Source organism: Stegostoma tigrinum, chromosome 23, assembly GCF_030684315.1.
Source record: "Stegostoma tigrinum isolate sSteTig4 chromosome 23, sSteTig4.hap1, whole genome shotgun sequence".
Classification (NCBI taxonomy): Eukaryota; Metazoa; Chordata; class Chondrichthyes; order Orectolobiformes; family Stegostomatidae; genus Stegostoma; species Stegostoma tigrinum.
This window is the reverse complement of record NC_081376.1, coordinates 24,979,384-25,003,622: the sequence shown is the minus strand read 5'-3', so window position 1 is coordinate 25,003,622 and position 24,239 is coordinate 24,979,384. Positions and strand designations below refer to the sequence as shown.

The 24,239-nt window shown below is 38.9% G+C and overlaps 1 protein-coding gene across 3 annotated transcripts in view; it reads left to right on the top strand.

The window, feature by feature from the left end:
- Positions 1–24,011, top strand: part of unkl (unk like zinc finger) — a 137,525-nt gene extending 113,514 nt beyond the window's left edge. For all 3 annotated transcript variants that reach the window (XM_059654003.1, XM_059654002.1, XM_059654001.1), the window contains 5 exons: positions 4,321–4,413; positions 8,179–8,397; positions 11,671–11,873; positions 14,482–14,739; positions 16,859–24,011. In XM_059654003.1, the coding sequence (XP_059509986.1) occupies positions 4,321–4,413; positions 8,179–8,397; positions 11,671–11,873; positions 14,482–14,739; positions 16,859–17,014 (929 nt within the window). In that variant the 3' untranslated portion in view covers positions 17,015–24,011. The remainder of the gene's footprint in view (positions 1–4,320; positions 4,414–8,178; positions 8,398–11,670; positions 11,874–14,481; positions 14,740–16,858) is intronic.
- The last annotated feature ends 228 nt before the right edge of the window (positions 24,012–24,239 follow it).

The following is a 24,239-nucleotide window of genomic DNA, read 5'->3' as shown; positions in this document are numbered from 1 at the left end:
AAATAAGAGGTGACAAGATTTGGAGAGAACCTAGAGCCTTGGTTGCTGAAAGCTCGACTAACTTTGGACGATCTCTGACTTTTACTCTTCTGTCAAAGTTGAAATGTTGCTATTGTGGACTGGCTCTAGGACATCATGCTGATGGCAATGAGGCAAGATTATGGAGGGAGTTACAAACAATGATGAGAACTTTAATACTGAGATGTTGTCAAACTGGAAGATTGTAGATTTGCAGGCACAAGGTCAAATGGATGAGCAGTCTTAATGGGATTTAGGACATAAGTAGCAGAATTCTGGTGAGCTCAGGTTTACGAAGGACAGCAAAAGCTGGAGGATGATCAAGAGTGCATTGGACTAGTCCAGTCTAAATGAAACTGAAGCATGGCTGAGGGTTTTATTTGCAGAGTCGAGACATTGTAGAAAGGTCTTCATCAGGAGGGGGAAATGTGGCCAGAAACTTATTGAAGATGGAAAATCTTGTGAATAATGGATTCGCTTCAAACAATTAATATGTAGGAAAGGAATGTCATTTGTGTGTTGAGACTCTGAAGGATGCATTGCTGCAAATGTATCTAGCAAAGGTCAAGTGGAGTTATTATGCTTTCAAATAAATTCTAGCAAAGCCTGTGCTGGGAAGAATAATCTTTCTTGATGCAACAATAAGACTTTTGTCCCATACAAAGAGCAGGTTGTTTGGGGCATATACTCTTCTTAAAATTCCTTCACATTGAGCATTAGAAAACCAGACTTCGGCTAGTTTTCATTTTTTATATTTGAAGTGAAAGTCACGTGGTATGGGAGATTGACTGACTGGATTTTGCATAGCATCTTTCAAATTAGGAAGCAGGGTGTGTATTCTCATTGGAAAAGCTTAGATACTGAGAGGGCTTCACAGGTGCCAAGAGTCTCAAACTCTGGGCTAGATCTTAAGTTAAGGGGTCAGCAATGTAAGACTTGAGATGAGCAGAAATTTCTTTAGAATTATGTACCTTTGAAATTCTCTTCCCTCGAAGCCTAAACTTATTTAGTATTTTAGGCCTCCATTCCAAAGTAAGCTTATGTATTGAACTTTCTCTATATATAAAATATTAGGGTATGCACTGTATATTAGGGATGCCGCAGTGCTGAGCTGGCTTGATTATATAATCTGGGTGTGTTCTGCTTTGTACTGGTGCTGCAATATTGAGCAGATTTGCTGATTTTAGTATCAGAGCATGTATGGAACCATTGTGATGCTGCAGTATTAAACTGACTGAGATGCTTGGCATTTATAGTGTTAAATTTGGTGGCTAACTCGCCCAGTTTTTCCATTGAGGTGTCAGATTGCACTGGCAGTTCTGTTAGGCTGCTGAGAACACGTGATGTAAATTGCTGTGATTAGTCAGTTTTTATGGGGGGGGGGGGGTTGGTTGGGGGTGTTGAACTAGAAATGGGTGTGGAATAGAGGCTGGTGCAGAGTGACTCAGCAGTCAGAAGGCCAGCACGAGTCCTGAACTACACAGCTTATTCCGCCCAGCTGAGGACACATTTACTGTGAGAATTCACAATTCTTGTATTGTCTTTCTGCTAAGTTTTTAACAGCAACATCTCATTATTACTGAAATGTTGCAGTGTATGTTTTAATGAGCTGAATGGTAATGTAAACTCATAATAGGGAAAATAATTACAAATGGTCTGAATTTCTTAGGTTTAATGGTAGGTGATAATACCAGAGCTTGAACAGGTCAAAGTTCTGGTGGTGTTTTGAGAAGAAATGTGATCTCTTCCGTACTATGTGCAGTTTGTATTTAAACGGGTATTGTATTTAAGCCTGCTTGTGTTCAATGCAACCTTCAAGTGTAGAGAAGTCAGTTCAGTTTTTGCACAGATGTGTTGACTCAAAAAAACTGCATCTTATGTTACTAAGATATTAGAATAGTACATTTTTGTATTAAATCCTGCTACTATGTTTAGCTGTTGAGTTAAGTAGCTCCCCTTGATGGCTTGGTAGTAAAGTTCATGTCTGTTGAGTCAGACAATCTGTTGGGTTGTACAGTGGGACTTGATGCTCCTGACGTTGAGGATGGGGGAAGACTTAGTCCAGGGCACTACAGCAGTCTGTTCTGGAAATGTATGTACGAATAGCAGAGAATTGACATTCTCAGCAGTTTAATGGCTTGCGACACTCAGTACTCAGGCTTGAGCACAAATAACAGTCACGTAGATAAGGTATAAGACTCTGGCAATGCTCATGGGTCTGCCCTCTGGATGCCTGCCTTCAGATACAATGATACTGATAAAATTTTGAGTTTCAGCAGCCCCGAGATCACTAATAATTACTTAGTGAAGACATTTTATTATTGTAACAGATGTTATACCTTACAGTACCCCTCCAATGTAACTTCAGAAATAACGTTCATTCAGCTCTTTATGCAACATTTTGGCTTGCCGCCTTGGTCTTGTGCTTTACCTGTTAAGAACATATGAGAATAATTGAGTCCTTTGTGTCTCTGCACTTTCATTGCACTAATTGGGTTGGAATATTCCCTCTTTCTACCTGGTGTATAAAATACCTGGTAAACAACCATGTTAGCTAACATCTGTGTCCTTTGACTGTTAAAGCAGTGAACTTTAACCTTTTATCATCAGTGTGGAAGAGACTGATAAATTATGTTTAATGTTTTTGGTGGTTGTAATCTACCTTGTGCTGGTAGCTGTGAAAACATCTTATCTTTGCAGTTAAGATTTTATTTCAACCTGTACATTCAAAGTAAAGCTTACATTTGTTTTTAATTGGAACACCTTTTCTTTGCCAAGTTGATTAAATTAGGAATAGTTTTGTTTGAATTGTGAAGATGCTGTTTCTGTTCCTTTTAGAGCCTGTTACCTCAGTCAGAAGGGTTGTACGTTATTATTGTTGGCCTCAGCTCTTCTGAGTTAGGAAGAGATAAACAGCCCCTCCCCCTCTCTCCCTATTTATTCCAGTTCCCTCTCCCCATCCCCCTCTCTGATAAAGGGTCTAGGCTCGAAACTTCAGCTTTTGTGCTCCTGAGATGCTGCTTGGCGTGCTGTGTTCATCCAGCCTCACATATTATTATCTTGGGTTTCCCGACTCATGGTATCTGGCCTTGAAAATGGATGTCAAATGAAGATGAAAATTGACATGACTAATTTGTGGTTAAGGGCAGGATCCTAACATGTTACAGGACCTGTGGAATTATACCCCAGCAAGGAATCACCTCTTTTATAATAATGAGACAGATTGGACAACAATAAGAGACAGGGATTTTTGAAGTTGGCCTGGATGAAGAGTTGTATTTATTTTTTGTGTTGATTCCTGTATTGCGTGTGACCGCTTCATTTAATTACTGTTCTCCTCCCTCTGGGGTTCCATTCCCTCGTTTCAGTTATCATTCTTCATAACTCATTCCAACTGATACATCTATTATCTGTTTAATGAGAGAAGATATTGTAATTGAGGTCAGCTCCATTCACTTTCACCATCTGCTTGTGCACTGGCTTGTGATCGGGAGCTTTTTCTTGTTATAAAGTGAGCCCAACTGTATCAACCCCACTGTTATTGTGATTGAATTTGGCTAGGTTGGCACAGTGTGAATGAGATGATGTGTTTGGCATAGGTCAGTACTGTACACCAAAATTGAAGCATCGGGGAAGCTTCTGGTTTTATTTTTTGGGGATTCTCATTTCCTAAGGAAATGAATCATGTTTCCCTGCACAGGGAAATAGTGGCTCTGAGGGAAAACAGTAATTTTATGTTTACTGAAAGCAATTGATCTGAAAAATCACTTTGTATGAGAAGTTCAAAGATTCATTGTATTCAGTGACAGTTTTTCTAATCACATTCTTCATGTATTGCAAATCATTACAAATGTGGTAACTGATGTGCTGCTAAAATGTTGTTATATGTGACCTGCTTTTCACAACTTTTTGTCATGCATAAACTAAAAGAGGTGTCCAGTTTTTTGAGGTTGCACCTAGTACCGGAAAATCTACTTCAAAAACAAATTGCTGGAGAAACTCAGCAGGTCTGGCAGCATTGGTGGGAAGAAAGCAGTGTTAACATTTTGAGATTGACTGACTGCAGAACTGGAAGATCTACATTTCCTGAACTTATGTGCCTCGTTGTTACAGCAATGAACCTTCTGAGACAAACCACCAAAAAGGCTTTTCCTAGTGTCAATAATTGTATGTCTTTTCCTATACTGATAAGGCTAAGGTTGATTGCTCAACACATGTTGCCCATGTTAGAAGCACAGAATATGTTCAAGTTGTTAATGATTTTGCTTTGACTGAACAATGAAGTTTCCTTTTCTGTTCCAGGTTCTGCTTTAGATCTTCATTTTAGTGACGTAAATGTTGCATCTCTTGATAAGGAATTAGAGGATCAAGATACTGGTGACATAGGATTAAAAGGTAACCAAGATCACAGTTGAATACTGCAAATGAGCAAAAAAAAACCTAATTCTAGGGATTAATAGACCAGTTATACTGCCTGTATGTTTTCGTTTTTAGGTTCATGTTGAACTTTGGTTTGAAAAGTGAAATTGGTCTATTAATTCTACTGTGAATGGCCAAGTGTGTGTATGTGAAAATGAAGCATGTTCTTGTAGAGCCCAACTGGAGCTTTCTGACGTGAACTATGATGAACCAAAATGATCATTCTGACCTGCTAATTTAAAATTCAACCACCATAATATTCCAAATAAAGGGACCACAAAAATAATTTTGGTACAGGAGTTCAGGGCTTTACTGGAGCTTTTTAAATGGGAAAGTCATGCCCCAAACTCTCAGCCATTGGTTCCCACATTAATTCGACCAGTGAAAATTTAGCCACCATAATGTCGCGATTAAATACTTTTGCATTAATTTCTTAATATTGATCAGCTATTTACTCAACTGCATTTGGAACAGTGTCAGTTGCAGAAATGATTTAATGAAGCGAAGATTGAACAATTTCAAAATTTTTGAAGTGCAGAAACTGGGAAAGGAGTGCTTGAGAGATGACAAGATGTAGAGCTCGATGAACACAGCAGGCCAAGCATATTTTGAAGAAGGGTCCATACCCGAAGCGTCGGCTTTCCTGCTTGTCTGATGCTGCCTGTCCTGCCATGTTCATCCAGCTCTACACCTTTGATATCTTAGATTCTCCAGCATTGACAGTTCCTTCTATCTCCAAAGGAGTGCTTCAGTTATTTCTCCCAACTTTTCAGTCAGCACTGAAAGAGAGTGGAGCATATTTGAAGCTTCCTTCCAGATGACCATGGAGAAAGATTAGGATGATGGAGGAATATCTGTGACAGTAACCTTGGACTGTACAGTATTCCTACTGCCACTGCAGTAATCTGTCCTTCCTGTTACACATTTAACATTTTTTTAACTGGCCTGTACTTCACTGCAAACGTCGAGAGTTACTTTTAGTTGACTGCCACTGGATACTGATCATAGTAAATGTCAACCCCGCGAAGTGATCCCTGATGCCCATCTGATCAGCGGTGCCAGTAGCTGTCATTGAGTGTGAAAATCAAAACCACCAGTAGGCCAACTAATTGCCTAAACTCATTAGTGAATGCAGTGTGTGTCATGCAAGTTATTTGACTGGCTGTCGGGAGATGATAGCTTAGGCTCCTCATATCTCATTACACATCTAGTTCTTCCAGTTGGCCTACTAGTTAATAAACAGCAAGATCCCTGATTGTTTATCTCTCTGATGAAGAACAGAGGTATATTAATCCTAGTAACCCATCCTGCACTTATTTGGTAAATTCTTGGAGACTTAAACAGTGGTTACCAGCTTTTTCTTGCTGTTAGTCTATTTTAATACCTCAGATTTGTTGCAGCACAGAGTGAAAAATTTGGTGAGGTGGTGGGTGTGGCTGTGGAGTAGCCCTTCTTTATTTGCTCACTGCATTATTCGTACAATTCATAGAATCCCTACAGTGTGGAAACAGGCCATTCAGCCCAACAAGTCCACACCACCCATCCAAAGAACATTCCACCCTGATTCATTCCCCTACCCCTGCATATTACCCATGTCTAACCCACCTAATCTACACCTCCTAAATGCTGTGTGCAATTTATCATGGCCAATCCACCTACCCTGAACATCTTTGGACTGGGAGGAAACCCACATAGACATGGGGAGAACATGCAAACTCCACACACAGTCACAGGTGGAATCAAACCCAAGTCCCTAGCACTGTGAGGCAGTAGTGCTACCTACTGAACTACTGTGCCGCCCAAAATGAGAGACAATTTTGTATACCTTTAAAGTTATGAAATACTGTCGAAAACAAGTAGTAATTTGTCTCTGGGAAACAGGTTGCGAGATAGTAAGCAAGAGTAAGTGATGTTGGAAACGTGAAACATTTCCAGTTATTTGCAATAGATTGTTAAGGATGAGGTCAAGTATGTTTCTCCTTCTTGGTCCCGTCACCATCTGTTGCAGATCCAATCTAGCAGCTACGTTGTTTAGGCCTAACAGTTCAATTAGTAGTACTGCTGCCGAGCTAGTCTTGGTGGGCATTGAAATCCCCCACCCAGTGTGCATTTTGTACTCTTGCCCTTGCCATCCTCAGTGCTTCCTCCATGTGTTGTTAAACATGGAGAATCGATTCATCAGCCAAGGGAGGATGGGACATGGTAATCAGTTGGAGGGTTCCTTGCCTATGTTTGACCTGAAGTCATGAGACTTCATGGGGTCCAGAGTCAATGTTGAGAACTCCCAGGGCAATTCCGTTCTTAATGTATCACTGTGCCGCCACCTCTGCTGGATCTGTCCTGCTGGTGGGACAGGACGTATCCGGGGTGGTGATTGTGGAGTGTGGGACATAGTCAAGGTCACAGAATCATAGATTACAGACAGTGTCAGGATGTTGCTTAACTATTCTGTGAGATAGCCGTCCCAATTTTTTGACACTAGCCCTCAGATGTTACCAAGGAAAATTTTGCAAGGTTTTGCCGTTGACTTTTCCATGCCTAAGTCAATGCCAGGCGATCTGCTTGGTTTTATTTTTTTGAGACTTTTTAGCAGTTGATGCAAATGAATGGCTTGTTTGGTCATTTCAGAGGGCAACTGAGAATCAACCACATTGCTGTGGGACTGGAGACATATGTAGGCTAGACCAAGTGAGGATAACAGATTTCCTTCCCTGGATGACATTGGCTTTCGAGATGGGTTTTTCTAACAGTTGACAATGGCTCCATGGTTATCAATAGATTCTTAAAAGTCTAGCAATAATACCACTAAGCCATTGCCTCCCCTTCAAAAACAAACATTAAAGGTTTAAATTCCAAATAAAAAGCTTTTAAGAAAAGACACTATATCAATCCAAGAAATTTCTCATGTTTAGCACTGACTTTGGAAATGTGATCACTGTTTCATGGGAAGTGCAGAAGTAAATCTGTGAACACGATCCCAACAATCTGCCCCATCTGTGTCAGGCCTGTCAGTAATGTGCTAGCATGTTGGCCTAGAGCAAATGCTGACATTTCTGGATTGGATCCCAAAGCTGCAAACTTTGAGCAAGTTATGAAGTCACTTTGCTTTGTCTTTGCTGAAAGCACAGTGTGTCAGTCTTTTATTTTTTCTGAATCCTATTTACAGGGTGGCACAGTGGCTCAGTGGTTAGCACTGTAGCGTCACAGCACCAGGGATCCAGGTTCAATTCCAGCCTTGGGCGACTGTCTGTGTGGAGTTTGCACATTCTCCCCGTGTCTACGTGGGTTTCCTCTGGGTGCTCCGGTTTCCTCCCACAGTCCAAAGATGTGCAGGCTACGTGGATTGGCCATGCTAAATTGCCCGTAGTGTCCAGGGGTGTGTGGGTTATAGGAGGATGGGTTTGGGTGGGATGTTCCAAAGGGCGGTGTGGACTCATTGGGCTGAAGGGCCTGTTTCCACACTGTAGGGGAATCTAAGAATCTATTGGTGTACATCCTATTAGCAATCTTGGCTACAGATTGTTTCCACAAAGAAATCCTGCCCTGTTCTCACTTTTATAGGTTGGATTGAGAACAGCAAAGCCGTATAGAATGGAGGAGGCATTGATACAAATTTTAAGTCTTCAACTGAATACTGAGCTGTTTGTGCCCAGAATTAAATGAAGGTAAACTTGGTAATGTATCATGTCTTCTCATGTAAGAATTTTTTTTTTTAAATAGTCAATTATTTTATTTTCACAGGTCAGAGATTATTGGGCAGTTCAGCACCTGTAAATATTCCAGGATCACTTGCCCGCTCTTCATCCTTGCATTCTTCTTCTTCCCTATCTGCTTCTCCACTTGGTTCCCTTTCCCAGTCTTTTCTTTCGACCAGCATGGCCCCACAACAGCAGTCTCAGCAGTCATCAAAGTCTGAGCATGCTCTCCTGGGTACTTCAGCCTCCTCTCACAGTTCCTTAGGTAAGTCTTTGTAGACTTCCCCAGATATATTGCACGTTTTGATTTGAGTAGCTTTAAATTTAATTTTTAGAAAAATCTGAGTTGAACGGAGTATAGACTTTACATTTTGAAGTAATATTTCAGTAATTTTATTTGTCTTTGAAGGACTTTTAAATAGTCATGTTTAACATACCGAACTGTTTGTAGTGGTGAAACAGTGGGAACTTCTCACAGACATTGTCTTTGCAAGTTGGGCTTGTCCTGGAAAGACTGTCTTAAACATCATGGCAGCAAGTGGGGTTAGCAGAGACGTTAGGTTGGCTGCTATTGGTGGTAGCACAGATGAATTCGCATGATGAGTTTTCCAGAGAACTGTAGAAAAGACTGAATGACTTGCGTGTCATTTTAAATGTGTGAAAGGTCTTCCCTTGGTGTTTATCATTAACAACATACATCAGGAAGAGCAGAAGGCATAAGAACAAAGTGGGGGCAGGAGGAGACCATTTTGTTCCCTTCAGCCTGCTCTGCCTTCAGTAAGATCAAAGCTGATCTGATTTGTGATCTTAACTCCATTTTCCTGCCTGCCCCACATGACCCTTGACTCATTTGTCAGTCAAAAACCTGACTAACTGAACCTTGAATGTATTAAAAACTTGCTCATTTGGGACCCAAATTACAAAGAATAACAGCCTCCTCATTTTCAGTTTAATTTTTTTTGTACTTTTTGTTCTGGACTCTGCCATTAGAAGCAACCTGTCAAGCACCCTCAGAATCTTTCTTTCAATAAGATCACCTTTCGTTTCTGTTAATTCCAATTAATACATTTTCAACCTACTGAACCCCTTGTTGCAACCCCTGGTGCATTTTTTTTCTAAACTGCTTCTAATTTCATTATGTCTCTTTTTGAGGAGATCAGAACTGTACATAGTATTCAAGGTGTAGTCTCCACAAATAGCTGATACAGTTGTAGAAAGACTCCGCTGATTTTATACACCTTCCATTCAATAAAGGCTTATTAAATTTGCATGCTAATGTTGCATTCCCATACACCGATACCCAGATATTTTTGTGCTGTAGCATTTTGTCAATTTAAATCATATTCCGCTTTTCTATTATTTTTACCAAACTGGTTAAGTTCATATGACACACTATACTCACATCTGCGGCATCTTTTCCAACACATTTAATCGACCTATATCCCTTTCTTGAAGGCTCTTTTCTTCACAACTTACTTTCCTACCAATCTTAGTGTCATACACAAATTAGGCTACAATCCAGTCCATTCTTGGGGACCTAACACTGAGCATGGAGATCGCTGTTGCAAACGTTTCTCCAATTCAAAAAAACCCACTATCGTTAACTCCATTCCCTATTGTGCAGCTAATTTTGTCTGCATATTGCTGCTGTCCCTTTTTATTCCATGAACTCTAACATTGTTCACAATTACGGCAGTTTATCAGATGTGTTTTGGAAGTCCACATACACGCATCACCCATCAAGTCTCTCTCTGCTCTCACTAAAGACCTCCAATAAGTTAGATGAGTACAATTTGACCGAAACAAATAGATGCTGACTTTCCATTATTAACCACGTTGGTCCAAGCAGCTATTCATTTTTTATGAATTATTGTTTCCTGAAGCATCCTCGCTACAGATTAGCCTACATGGGCTGGCATTATCCGTACATCCGGTGTTTATATTCACAATTCTTTGGGATTCTGGTACTGTTGGTAAGTCTAAGGAGGACTGAAAAATTATGGCCAGTGCATTAACGCTTTAACGCTTTCCATTCATGCTTGTCTTCATAACCTTGGATGGATCTCATCCAGTCCTTTCACCGTAGCAATTTTTAAATACAGACAGCCTATCCAAAGCTGCTGCCTTATCAGTTTTAAAGTCTTCAGATATCTGAACTCTTTTCTGATCTGACCTGCTCCTATGTTCCTCGGCCAAAACATATGCAAAGTACTCATTCAATACCTGAACTCCATATGTGTAAAACCTTTTTTGGTCTCTAATGATCCCCACTGCTGCTTTTACTACACATTTTTACTATTTATATGCCTATGCAATACTTTTGGATTCACTTTTATATTAGCTATCCAGTCTCTTCTTGCTTTTTTTCTGCTTTTCTAATTCCTTGCTAAACTTTCAGTATTCACCCTGGTTCTTGGTTGTATCATCTGCTTGACATCAGTTATGAGTATACCTTTTTTCTTCACTTGAATCTCCATCTCTTCTGACATCAATGGAACATTTGTTTGCCCTGTCTTTCTCCTGCGAGGACCATATCTCCATTATTCATTTACAGTTTTATCTACCAACGTTTGATTCTAATTTATCTCAGATTCATTCAACTGAAATTGGCTTTCCTGTTAATTACACTGCATGATTTCTTCTAGCCAATCTGAACCTTGTTGAACAATGATCGCTGTTCCCTAATTGTTCTCTTTGCTGTTCTCCATTCAGCCTGCCTCTCCCATGAGACAAGACATATTGCTAGACTATTCTCGTTAGACTAGAAACATTCTGCTGTAGAAGATTCTCCCGAACACCCTGTGGAAGCTCTTGCAGCTTGTTCTTTTACGCTACTGTTATCCCAATCTATATGCACCATTCTAAGTCCACCATTATAATAATTGAGTAATTTTTATGCCTCTTTGTAAATTCCTTTTTACTTTTGTTCCTCTGACTTTCCCACTAGTTGGTGGCCTCTAGACTGTACCAAACAATATAATTGCACCTTTCTTTTTAAGGTTCCTTATTTTGGGGCACATACATTCAAATAGGACCTTCACGTGTCGTAAATATCTGTGCTCTTTGCACTGATCCCTGCCGGACCCCCCAGGTCATAGCCTGCCATTCAGAAAAAGACCTGTTTATTCCCACTCTACTAGTTACATCCTAGATGTCAAAGCCAAGAGCAAAGAGACTCGGAAAAGTGTACCACATTTAAGCAAGTAACTGACATACCTATCCTCTTTCCCTGAAGTCAATATAAATGAAAAACCATTTTCTATAACAGATTAAATAGATGAGTATCTCAGAAAAGATAAAGCAATAAACAGGACAAAAAAAGGTAACTTTTTTGAAGAAACTAGGGAAAGAATTCAGATAAATTTGAGGCAAAGTAGAATCAGGAACTCTGGAAACAGTTGCTGCTATTCATTTTCTTTAGGCCTAGATTTTGTACAATGGGGCAATAACAACTGATATGAGAAGAAGCCATGTCGTTTTGATGCCCGTCATCTTCTTTTAATCAAACACTGTTTGTCATCTGTTTTGAATCAATTAGGTTTGAATGGCGTTTCTGGCAGTATCTGGGATCACTTTGTCAGTGGAAATTTCTCTCCAAGCCCATCTCCAGTATTCAGTAGTAGTGCCACAACCACCTCTGCTGGCTCCAGCAACAGTGAGCTGGCCAGAGTGCGAAGAGAACTCGAGGAGGCTAAGCGAAAAATCAAACAGTGGGAAGATTCATGGCAGCAAGTGAAGCAGGTGAGAGTGAAAGAGATGTATGTCCAAATTTCAAAGCTTGTGGTAATAGGTCCTCCCACTCCACTGTGAATATGAGGAATACTTCGTGAAAAGCTTAAATTATGGATCCACTGATAGCTTAACAAGGAATTTGGATCAATCCTAACTAAGAAAGCAGGCTGACGTTTAGAAGCTCTGAATGTCAGTTTGAATCTTGGGATTCTTGTGTAAAAGTGGCTTTGCTCGTAATTGAAGTAGCCATTCATTGCTTTGTAAGGATGGTATGATGGAAGGAGTGACCTCTTTGTTTTGAGTTTGGTTAAGTTGCTAATGATCAATTGCTTCTGGAGGTGTACTGGTCCTGTTACATCTCACCAACTGCACATGACACACTACTCAGAATCTACTGTAACAAATCATTGCAAGGGAAGGACCTTGGGCTAAGCAAAGATCCATTTCAACAAACATTACACCTATCAAAGTTAATTTTATCTGATTTTGAACATTTCCAAATATCTGTCATGTCCTACCATGTAATTGTTTGGCATTAGGTACTATTTCTATCATGCAATGGGATGCATTGCTATGCTGCCTCCCTGATTCTAGGGTTGAGGTGGTCTCAGATTGGCTACAGAGTGGGAGGGTGAACAGCTATTGTTTGTGGTATATATTAGTTCAAATGACATAGGTTTTAAAAGTGGTGATATCCTGAAAGCAGAATATAGCGAGTTCGGACACAAATTGAAAAGTAGGGTGTTGAAGGTATTGTTCTCCAGGATCAGTGCCATGTACTAGTTGGAAGAAATAGCAGCATCTGTCAAACGAATACCTGACTGAAGAGATACGAGGGGAGTGGTTTTAGTTTTCTGGGGAATTGGTACTGATTCTGGGGGAGGTGAGACCAGTACAAACAAGATGGGTCGCACTCGGGCAGGACCAGCAATGATGGTCTTGGGGAATATTCCAAAGAGTAAATGGAGAGGCTTTAAACTGAAATGGTAGGGGTGGGTGGGTACCATTGTTTGGAGTCAGAAAAAGGGGAATCAAGGACCAAGAACAAAATACAGAAACTGGAATGGGTAAAGTGATAGGTAGAGAAATCAAGACCCAAGAACCAAGAGGCCACGGTGAAAAATACTGGGAATTGATTAACTATGTCAAAACGACAGGCCTTAATGCTTTGTGCCTTTTAATGTGCAAAGCATTCACAGTAAAGTGGATGAATTAATCATGCAAATTGATTAAAAACAGGTATGATATGGTTGAGATTATGGAGACATGGCTGCAGTGTCTCGAGGGATGGGAACTGAACATCCAGGGTATTCAGTGTTTAGGGAAGACGGACGAAAAGGCAAAGGCAGTAGAGTTGCTTTGCTGGTTAAAGATGAAATTAATGCAGCAATTAGGAAGGATATTTGCTCCGACAATGTGGAATGTGTATGGGTAGAGCTGAGAAACAGTAAGGGACAAAAACCATGTGTGGGAGTTGTATATAGAGACCCCCAAACTGTAGGGACATTGTTGGCAATACTGGCAATTAGATGTGCAAAATAAAGGAAATTCTATAATTGTAGGTGATTTAATCTGTATGGACCAATACATTGAGGAACCAACTCTTGAACAGGCCATCATAGACTGTGTATTGTGTAATGAGGAAGGAATAATTAGTAATCTAGTTCTGCGAGACCCCTTGAGTGTGAGCAACCATAATAGAATTCTTTATCAAGGTGCAGAGTGACATTGTTGATTGTGAGACCAGGGTCCTGAATCTAAATAAAGTAATCTGCATGAACTACATATAATATTGTCAAATTTACAGATGATGCAAAGCTGAGTGTGGGGGTGAGCTGCAAGGAGGAACCACCGATGCTTCAGTGCAATTTGAAGAAGCTAAGTGAGTGGGCAAATAAGTGGCAGTTGCCATGTTGTGCGGATAAATGTTAAGTTATCCACGTTGATAGCAACAATTGGAGGGCAGATTATCATCCAAATGGCTATCAATTGAGAGGAGATGCGTATAGAGACTTGGGCATTCTTGTACACCAGTTGTTACAAGGCGGCATGTAGGTTGGTTTGGGACAGGGCAGTGTCCTCGTTGAAACCTATGATATTGGAGCAAGACGGGACAGGTTAGATGCAGGAAGGATGTTCCAGATGGTGGGGAAGTCCAGAACCAGGGATCACAGTCAGAGTACAGGGGTAAGCCATTTAGGACTGATGAGAAGTTACTTCACGCAGAGTGATGAGTCTGTGGAATTTGCTGTATCAGAAAACAGTTGAGGCCAATCATTGTATGATTTGATGAAGGAGCTGAATTTCATATTTGGGGCTAAAGGGATCTAAGGGTGGGGAAGTCTGGCATAGGCTATTGAATTTCATGATCAGCCATGATCACGAGCAGTGGAGCTGGCTTGCTGAGCCAAATGGCCTACAGCTGCTCCTACTTTGTATGTTTCTATGCATTGGAAATTAATTGAATGACAAGCGTAGAAATGTGTGTTGTATTGTAGGTGGCTGCTTTCTTATTAATTCAGTTGTTGTGTTTTGTCAGTTTGGGAACAAATTAATTAAATATCCATAAGAATAAAGTGCCTCTTCCTGTGTATATTTACAATGTTTCTGTTATCAGGCATGTGATGCATGGCAGAAGGAAGCTCAAGAGGCCAAAGAGAGAGCAAAAGCAGCAGATACTGACCGGCAAGTAGTATTACAACAAAAGGAAGAAGTGGATAAACAGCTTAAAAAGCTGCAGGAGGACTTTGATGCTTTATATCGATCTCCAAATTTTCCTCTTCTAAGAAACTATGGAGATATAGACAAGCTTCCACTACCAAAGCTTCATTCTATACAAAGTCAATTGCGTGCAGATTTGGACCTTGTAGATGGGGTGAGTTGAAAATTGGGTTTCACATGTAACAAACAAAAGCAGCATTTTTTAAAAACTATCATTGCCTTAATCAAATTAAAGCTCTGTTGCATTCTTCAGCTTTCTGTATGAACACACAACCTGCTGTAGAACATACCTTGTATACATGAAGAATATCAAAGCAACATTTAGAATGGGCTGTTGTATAGCAGCCGTCATACAGTGCCAAGCAATGACCATGTCCAAAGAGAGAAAAACTGATCATCTCTCCATGACATTCAGTGGCATTATTTGCCATCATTCAATCCACTTCAGGCCAACATCTTGGGAATTATCAATGCATGGCTAGCCACATTAATAGCTTTTGCTACTAGAGCATGTCAGAAGCTGGGAATTCTGCAGTATCTTACCTCTGGATTCCCTCAACCTCTATAAGGTACGAACAGTGTGATGGAATACTCCTTCCTTAACTGAATGAGTGCAGCTCCAACACCACTTGAGAAGTTTGACACTATCCATATTAAATGAGCTGATTTGATAGGTACCCTACCACCACCTAAGTATTCATTCCCTCCTTTTAACAGCACAAAGGCAGCAATGAGTACTGTGTACAAATATGCACTGTGACAACGTGCCAAGCTTCTAGCTACAACGCTTTCAGTAACCTTGTAACTTCTATCAACAAGATGAAGAACAACAGAAGCATGGGAACAAGACCAAATGCACGTTCACCTCCCAGTTGGACACCATCCTAACTTGAACGATTTAACAGTTCCTTGCTGTCAGTAGGTTAAAAACCTCAAAACACTCTCTGGCAATAAACACTGACCTTGTCAGCAGAATTCACATTGCAAAACAAATGAAAAACAATCCTAGTTTCTGAATGATCTATACTGAATTGGTTATATTGATCATTTCAAGCCTGAGGTAGAAAAAGAAATCAACGAGGTTCTTGCTCTTAATTACTGTACAAAGAGTGGAAAGTGTTTGTGTTCATGTTTATTGTCAGTAATGCCTTCAGTGATTGAATAACCCACTAGAGTTTGCTGTTGTGGCATGTAAACATGAAAATCAACTTCAACATGAGCTACAAAAGATGTCTGGTTCCACTTGTGATTTTCAAAAGTTTGTTCACGGGGTTTGGGTGCTGCTGGCTGGACCATCCTTAATTTCCCTGGAGAAGGTGGTGATGAGCTGCTGCCTTAAACCTCTGCAGTTCTTGGGGTTTAGAGACGCCCGTAGAGAGGGAATTCCAGAATTTAGACTCAGACAGCTCCGTGGTAATACTCAGAGAGAGAGAGAGAAAGCTATGTTGTTAGGCTAGATGTTTTATTAACAGCACCTCTACTGTTATGTTGACCATGTGCCCCCAGATTAAAACTACTTATGGCCCCCTTTTTCTCCCAGGTCATAAGATTCCTTAGCAATTATCCTCCTAGGTGGCTTGCTGGTCATTTAGCTGAAATCAGATGACTTCTTGTACATGCAGCAATACCAAGATGTCAACCCACCAGCAGTTCTGATCACTGCCAAAGTGCACAGACAACTGCATGTGAGGTGCTCTTGGTTGTTGGTATGAAAGTGACCATAATGCAGGCCTATTCACAGGCTTTCATCCTATCACTGTAACTCTGACATTGATCACAGAGGCTCTGTCTCTGACCCTCTGGTCTGCTACTGGAAGGCCACCTTGAGTGAGCTGTTGGCTTCTATTAACAGAGGACCCCTCCAACGACAGGAAGACAGCAGTGTCATGGCTATGTAGCTCCTAAATGATGTCTCCATTGGATAAATTGGCCAGCTCTAATTGTAGAGTGGGGAGCTGAACAGTTCCTAATCCTTTTCTTTGAAGGTTCCCTGAGGCGGGAATGCATCAGGGAACTGACCTGACAAAACAACCCTCTACCCCTTTTTCTTAACATCCCTCAGCATCTGGTGGGAAATTCAGATCTGAGAGCATGTAATTGTATGGACTGTTCATTGAAAATATTGAAGGTAATCTTGTGTGCGTAGTGTAAAAACTTTGTGACTTTTAAAACCTTGTCGTGCTTAAGAAAAGAAAGTAGAGTACAAATGTTGGGATTGTTACAAACATAAATCATTACATGCAGATCACATTTTATATTTCCATTCAAAACAGGTAATTTATCAACTCCAGTCGAAGAAATGCATTGTATGCCAGGAGCGGGACCGTTCTATATTACTTCAGCCTTGCCAGCATTATGTCCTCTGTGAGCACTGTGCACCTAACAAAATTGAATGTCCCTATTGCAAAACTAAAGTAATGAATTGGTGATGAATATATTCTAGGTACATGGGACTAGCCTTTTGAAGAACGACTACACTATCCTAACAATTCGAAGCTGTAGTGCCCCCCTCATGTCGGAAATATTTTAAATTACGCAGTGAGTATATCCTACCCTACAAAATATAACATTTATGTCTGTATTTTTTTTTCTTGAATTTTTTTTTAGTATGTATAAGCTCGTCTCTTTCCCTTGGGGAGAAAACTTACCACGTGCATCTTGGTAAACCAGTTTATTAGTGACTTCAGTCCATTCTTGAGCACATTAGCCATACAGTTTACTTTGGTCTGACTGATGTGCTTCACCATGTTGCTGCATTTCCATCACTTTTGCAGATGCCCTGTGTTTACAACTGGTTTCTTACCGCATGCATTCATAAATAAAATTGAAGTAAACTCAAGGCACTTCAGAATCACCGGTGTAGGATCAACTTGCTGTGTATTTCCAATGAATATTGCATGCAGAGCACTGCAGCTTTAGCATTTTTATGTTCTAGTATTTTACATATAAAATTAAAAAGGAAAAAAATTACTAGGTTATGTGAAGAGGTTTAATTTCCTGTAACGCACTTTGTTAACATGGGTTTTTTTCGTTTAGAGGTTATAATAAATTTGCTTTCAAGCTGCTTTGTAGTTTTTTCCAGAACATGTGATAATATAAAGCTTTGTATGTGTACTGTGAAACCTGTTAATAGATATTTGGTATTCAGATTCTTACTGTTAAATCATAGTACAGTGAATATTGTTAGATTTCCTATTCTAATTAAGTACTATTATAAATATTAGTATTGTGCAACTTGCTAGGATTTTTACATTTTTCAATTTATAAATTAAGTGCAAACTTTTATTGCTTAAAAGAATAACCAGCAGCAATTTCATAATGGCACATAATGCTAATCTGAGCAAACAAGCAGTCTGAAAAAAAAGTTTGCTATTTTATATAATAAAATGAACCAGGCTTATTTTATTTTTTTTGTTTCTTCTCTGGAACAAGCTGCATTGACCAGCATGTGGTTGGAGATTTTTGTAACTAGCATCATGGAAGTTTTAATGAATTTTTTTTTTCTTCAGTTGGTGCAACTCTTAGCCTTGTAATCATTTTAAATGACAATGTCTAATTTCTGGCCACTGTTACTAAGTGCCTTCTGCCTTGCCTAAAGCTAAATTGCAATGACAGCTTGTCAGACAGGCAAAGGTACTTTGCGAAATCTTTGCACTGATTATATATATACACACACACACACGTATATATTTAAATATATAATTAATGCAAATCTTAGACCAGCTTTCTCTTACTGTAAAGATGTTAGGTGCATAAAATTCAGGATGAACTCATATTGAATATAGATGTTAAAATTGCCAGTTTCTTATTCTGTCTGATCTAGAATATAGTTAGCACCGGAGGGTGTAACCTGTGCTCACTCTTTCTTACATTTTTCACTTGACTAAACAGCATAATATGTACAGGTTATAATTAAGAATGAAAAGTTGACCTATTACTGTGTTAATTGAAATAATTTGTCTTTTTGTCATTCTGTATCAAGTCCATTAATAACATCGCCATCAAAGTGTGGAAGCAACAGTTAGTGATGGAAAGATACCAGCTGTTTAAAGAAACTAGTTTATTTTCAAAAAAAAGGAAAAAAAATTGGTTCATTTGGAATGTGAACTGTTTGGAGTGAATGAAACATTAATAAATCATGTAAGCCAATTGGCACAAATCTGAGTGTATCTTAAATTTGTAGTGTAACACATCATTGCAAAGTCCATGTGCAAATAAGGATTATTCCTGGTCCTAATTGGAACATTTACTTGATGCAGATAGTATTTGAAATGTTGCATTAGACATGTTCAGTTCAGTATGGAAACGAGTTATTTTCATCAACAGTGCAGTTGCAACAAACCGTAATATGTAAACTTGCCCCAGACCCACTTGCTTCCTTAGTAGAAACCCAAACAAATGTAAGAGCAGAAATGAACTCTTTTTTTAAATATTATTTAATTAGAATATGAGATAATACAATTTGTATTTTCGAAAGATCTTTCAAGCTTACAAACACCATTGCTGTATAAATTGTTGGATTAGTGGCCAAATCAAAGTCAATCTGAACTGATTTCATACTTATACTTTACAAGTTTGAAAAGAAGCATTTTATAAGCACCTAATGAATGTTGGGGCCATTGTTATGTGGAAGTCTAATGCCTGTATATCTGCAGGATGAAGAAGTTAACTTAATACAACGGTTAAGGACCAACTTCACAATGAATAAATCACACTGCCATTGTATATTACTATAAGGATGCATATATACTGAGTGTAGTAAACTGAGCAATTTATGCTGAAGCTTGCTGTGGCAGAGATGGCATTTCAGCATAAAATTCCTGTCTTTGGGATCTCAAATCTCTGTTTGCATCTCAATTTTAATAACGCAACAAATTACAAAATGCTTGAGTAAACACTGATTGTGATTTGCACTTGGCACACAAAATTTCTGCACTTTGCTGAAGAGTTATAATGGACTTCTAGACCACATGTTGTCTTTGCCAAAGAACTGTTCTGTATAGCAATTTATTATCTGTAGTTTTAACAAGACATGTAAATACTAAACGGTAGCTAGTTATAGGCAGAATTACTGAAACAGTGACCAAAATTAGAAATTTTAATTCTGTATTGTGTTCTCAGTAAGGGTAAAGAGATTCCACTTTTTTGTATAAAAATCACGCTTATTACATGAAATGCTCTTTGATCAGAGACTGCTAATGTTTCTTTAAAAAGAATGTGGAATGTATGAAGTTCTACAGTTATAAAGTACATTGTATTGGGTGGAAAAAATACAACATAAAAGCAGTCCAGATTTCAAGGTTTACTTCTGTTCAAGGTTATTGTGAAGTAAAATTTTGCTCGGTATTTTTTTTTAAATATAGTGGCCATACGCATCAATGCTTAGTTAAATTGCTTACAAAATTTTATAGTTTGTTTTTTGTTCTGTTGAAATTTGTCACGTTAATGATAAACCTATTACATATTAATGCTTGTGCACTACTGTTGGCATTGAAGAGGAACTGTAACAAAACTAGCTCGTTCTTTACTGCATGTACTGTACTCTGCCATATTCATTACAGAATAACATTAGTTTTGAAAACAAAATCACTGTTCACAACTGTGGACTGGGATGTGGCACTAATTGTACATTTGCTAAGTTAATCACAGCCCAGCCCTTTGCAAAAACCTGGCAACCCAGCCAGGCAGTAGTAATCAGAAGGGATCTCCCAGTGTAAACTATTGACAGGAGAAACAAAACCAAATGTAAATCAGACTTAATGATTCATTATCACGTTTGGACAGAATTGTCAAAATTCTCAATTTGAGGGGAAGAATTCGCAATCACTTCTACCAAATACTGCTCCTTTAGTTCCAAATGCCAAAGTCTTGAAAATGTCTTGCTGAACTGAGAATATCAGTTTGTTGGCCATACTGTTTCTCTCGTCCCCTTCTTGTTTGAAAATTGTGGATCATTACATTAACAGATCATTAGTTCTTTTGCAACAGCCAGTCAGTCCCAAATTTGTTTATTTAAAATCTCCAGGTGGCAGATCTTTAATTCTGGAGGTCTATTTTTGATGGCCTGTGCTTCAAAGCTTTACTACCATAAGTTGTCTGCATAGGATTTAGCTGTATATCCATCAATATTCTGCATAAATATTCCTATTGAGATAAACTTATCTTTTTGGAGAAGTTGTCTGAGCTACCAGCCTCAGTTGTCCCACCTGAATCAAATATTTTTTCTCTTCTTTAAAGGGTGTGTATACACTAGCACAGTTACTGTTACTGCAGCAATAAACTTTGTGTGTAAATAGATTTCTCAGTCTGAATCCCAAGTATTGGGAGAGAACTTGGGGAAGTCCCAGCTGCTGGAGATTTCAAATACAATTGGAGATTCCTTATCACACTGCAAACACAGTCAATACCCGCTTTGAACTCAAATAAACCACTGTATATTGAAAAGCACAGATGCACCCTATACCAGCGCACAAATATTCATCTCTCATTCTGTCTGTACTGTTCTGTCTATCACTCACAGTTTATATTTATCATGCACTTTTGGAACAGGTGGTCAAAATTAGAGCAATGAAACTCGGTATAAACCATTGCAAGAGAAGGCAGGATCCCATTGGAAGTTGGTTCATTTCGCACTTCCAGCATTTATGTAGTTTTCTATTTGTATAGAAGTGAGATGAAATTGGAACAAGACCCTTGCACCTCCATTGGTGCTTTTATTAATCCCCAATTGCTGTCCAAGTCATTGAATGATCTGGGACTGTGCCTGCCTTGAGCTTAGTGCCTCAGTGTCCCACAGGAACACTGCATTTCTCACTGCTGCAGTGCTTGGCACTATTTTATTTGCCCTGGCTGCCGCCTATCTCTTGTTTCCACCACACACAAACACACACATCTTCACAAATTAAAATACCAGAGCACTTAACTAGAAATCTGCAGTGCATACGTATGGGACACAGAAATATCCCAAAATAACTAACTACAATTTGGTACAGCTGTTTCCTTAAGCTACACAATGAATCAGTATTAATTTTCTTTTTCCATGTTTCTCCTATTTATCAGGTTTCCAGTGTTACTAGTGAAAAATAAATATATTTATAGATTAAACATAGATTTTCTTATCCACGTACTCTCTGTTAGACATTAACTGTTAAATATGTACATAATTATTCAAAGTAATTGATCAAGATCAGCAAAGAGCGCTTTGAAAGTAACTTGCAAGTGCCAAAACTGCCTTAAAAGATCATTCAAACCATTAAACGCCGACATTTACCCCCAAAATTCATTTTACAGAATAAATTAGTTGTGGTTTAACAATATTACAAAACATATTTGAAAGGGAAAGATACCTGAAGATCACAGGGCATCCTTAGTAATGAATTGACTGAAGAAAAAGTCCAGTCCTTCAGGATCAGGAAAATGATGCGGTTACATGCAGTATGCTAACGAGTGAATTGATGAAATTCCCATAGTGAGTAGCTTGTCATTGCTGTACAAGTGGAAATTAATCTCTCCCCAGGTGTGTGAAGTTACTGAAGGTGTTTGTATACAAATTATTTCCTCTATTACAGTAAACTAGTATTAGTTTTCTTGATTCCAGAGTGGAGCACAGTTCTGCATGAGGAAAAGTTGTTTCAAAAGATTTCTCCATCATTACTCAGCTCTCTCTAAATCTCCATTAATTCCTTCTTAAAGATCTGGCTGGTGTGGTTTACCAGGAGACCATTCCACTAGCAAACTGATTTTTCACAATTAATGGACCAGCAATACAAAAGGATCTCGTTAACCATTCCTTTATTGTGAATACCACAGCCTTTTAACTCCTGTGTTCTGCTTCTTTTGGTGAAAAATGACAAGCATGGTGCAGTTCAATGTCATTCTATTTTTAACTGTTGGAGGGCTGATTTGCATGTGCTCAGGCTGCTCTGATAGTACCTCCTGCTGAGGGCTGTACTTGTATGAATAAACCTGAATACTCTCATGGTTTGTTGTTAGTGAGTGCTTTAGGGCACACATACTGTGATTATATTAGGTAATGATCCACTACTGAAATAACTTGCTACCGTCCACAATAAAGTATTACATTTCTCTGGCTATCACTACCAAACTATTTCCTTCAGGAATTGTATGGCAAACTTAAATCTAATCAAACTTATGCTAGGCTTCACCCTTGGTCACATGCAAGAAATTAACTTCTGGCCCTGAACTTTCCACCCTAACACTGGTACTGAATTGGCACATGAGCCTGGACAACTTGTATCTTTCTAAGATTGTGAATCATCAGTAAGTTGTAAAGATTTTAGCTTTGCATTTATTTTACCTCGAAATTTTTACTGCTGGGATTCAGCATGTGGTGGTGTGCCATCATTGTCAGAAGGTGAATGTAGTGTAATGCATGATGACCAAGGGCCTGAGATTGAACTTCAGTACACTGACATAAACCATTCTACTAATAGTCTTAAGATCTTAAAATACTTCTCTCAAAAAAAATCTTAATGGGAACAGTTTCTATACAAACACTTTCAGATTCTTTATATGCAAGTTCCTCAGCCTGGGAAGAGCAGTGAAACAGGAAGTAAAACTCCTTTCTCAGGGTATAAGGAACAATCTGTAATGGGAGTTCATCAAGCATTGTATGGATATTGAGCCGCATTTATCTGTTTATTTTGGAAGCTCACTGAAAGGGAATAGCATTATGATTGGGCAACAGTAATGAAGGGCTGTTGGAAGAATCCTGCAGGCCGTTGCTGTGCACATCACCACTTTAAATACAACACAAATCCAAAAAGATTCTGCTCAATTTATCCCATTTATGATCATGTCTGTGTCTTGCAGCGTTATTTTGTCATGGCATATAAAGTTGACTTAATTTCAAATTTTATTGCACGGGTAGTGTACAGCCAAACCAGTGAATAGTTACTTCAGACCTGTAATAGAGTATTTCATCCACTGTGTTCTCCTGGGAATTTTGACGTTCAAGAAAATCATGGGAGATGCAAGAGTTGAGTGACATTCCTGGCAAAAAATGTATTACAACAGTAACATATCCGGACTCCGTGTTTTATGTATTGACGTGGAATAGCTCCTATCTTAACTCGTGTTTAAATATAACTGAAATATTGTCTTTATTAATTTTGTGGTCGAAGCGAGACCTTAATTGAATATTATGGGAACTTTTTTCATTTTGTGTATTAATTTATGAAAGACTGTTGTATGCGGTCTAGGTGAGTGTATACAAACAGAATGGTGATCTGAATGGAATGTTCTTTTAGAAGGTATTTATAAATGCATAATCATTTTACTCTAGTTCATTGTTTAAATTGTTAACACTTAAGATTTTTACACTATAGCATTTATGCAGTGGTTTACAGAATTCATGGAATTATTTTTATTATCAATATGGGAATTAAAATAATTTTTGATCCTCAATATTCCATTATATTAATTGTTTTCCTTTTTCACCTAGCCTTCATTACATCATGACTTCCTGCTTTACCAGTCATCACTTTGAGCTATAACGCCCTGCAATGTATTGAGGATTTTGCCAGGCTGCCCTTTTAATGCAGTGCTGATTGTTGAATGCGCAAATTTAGGGCATTGTACAGTCGAATGTTTACAATGGCTTCTCTTTGTGACCCAAGTTAAACACACAAATTC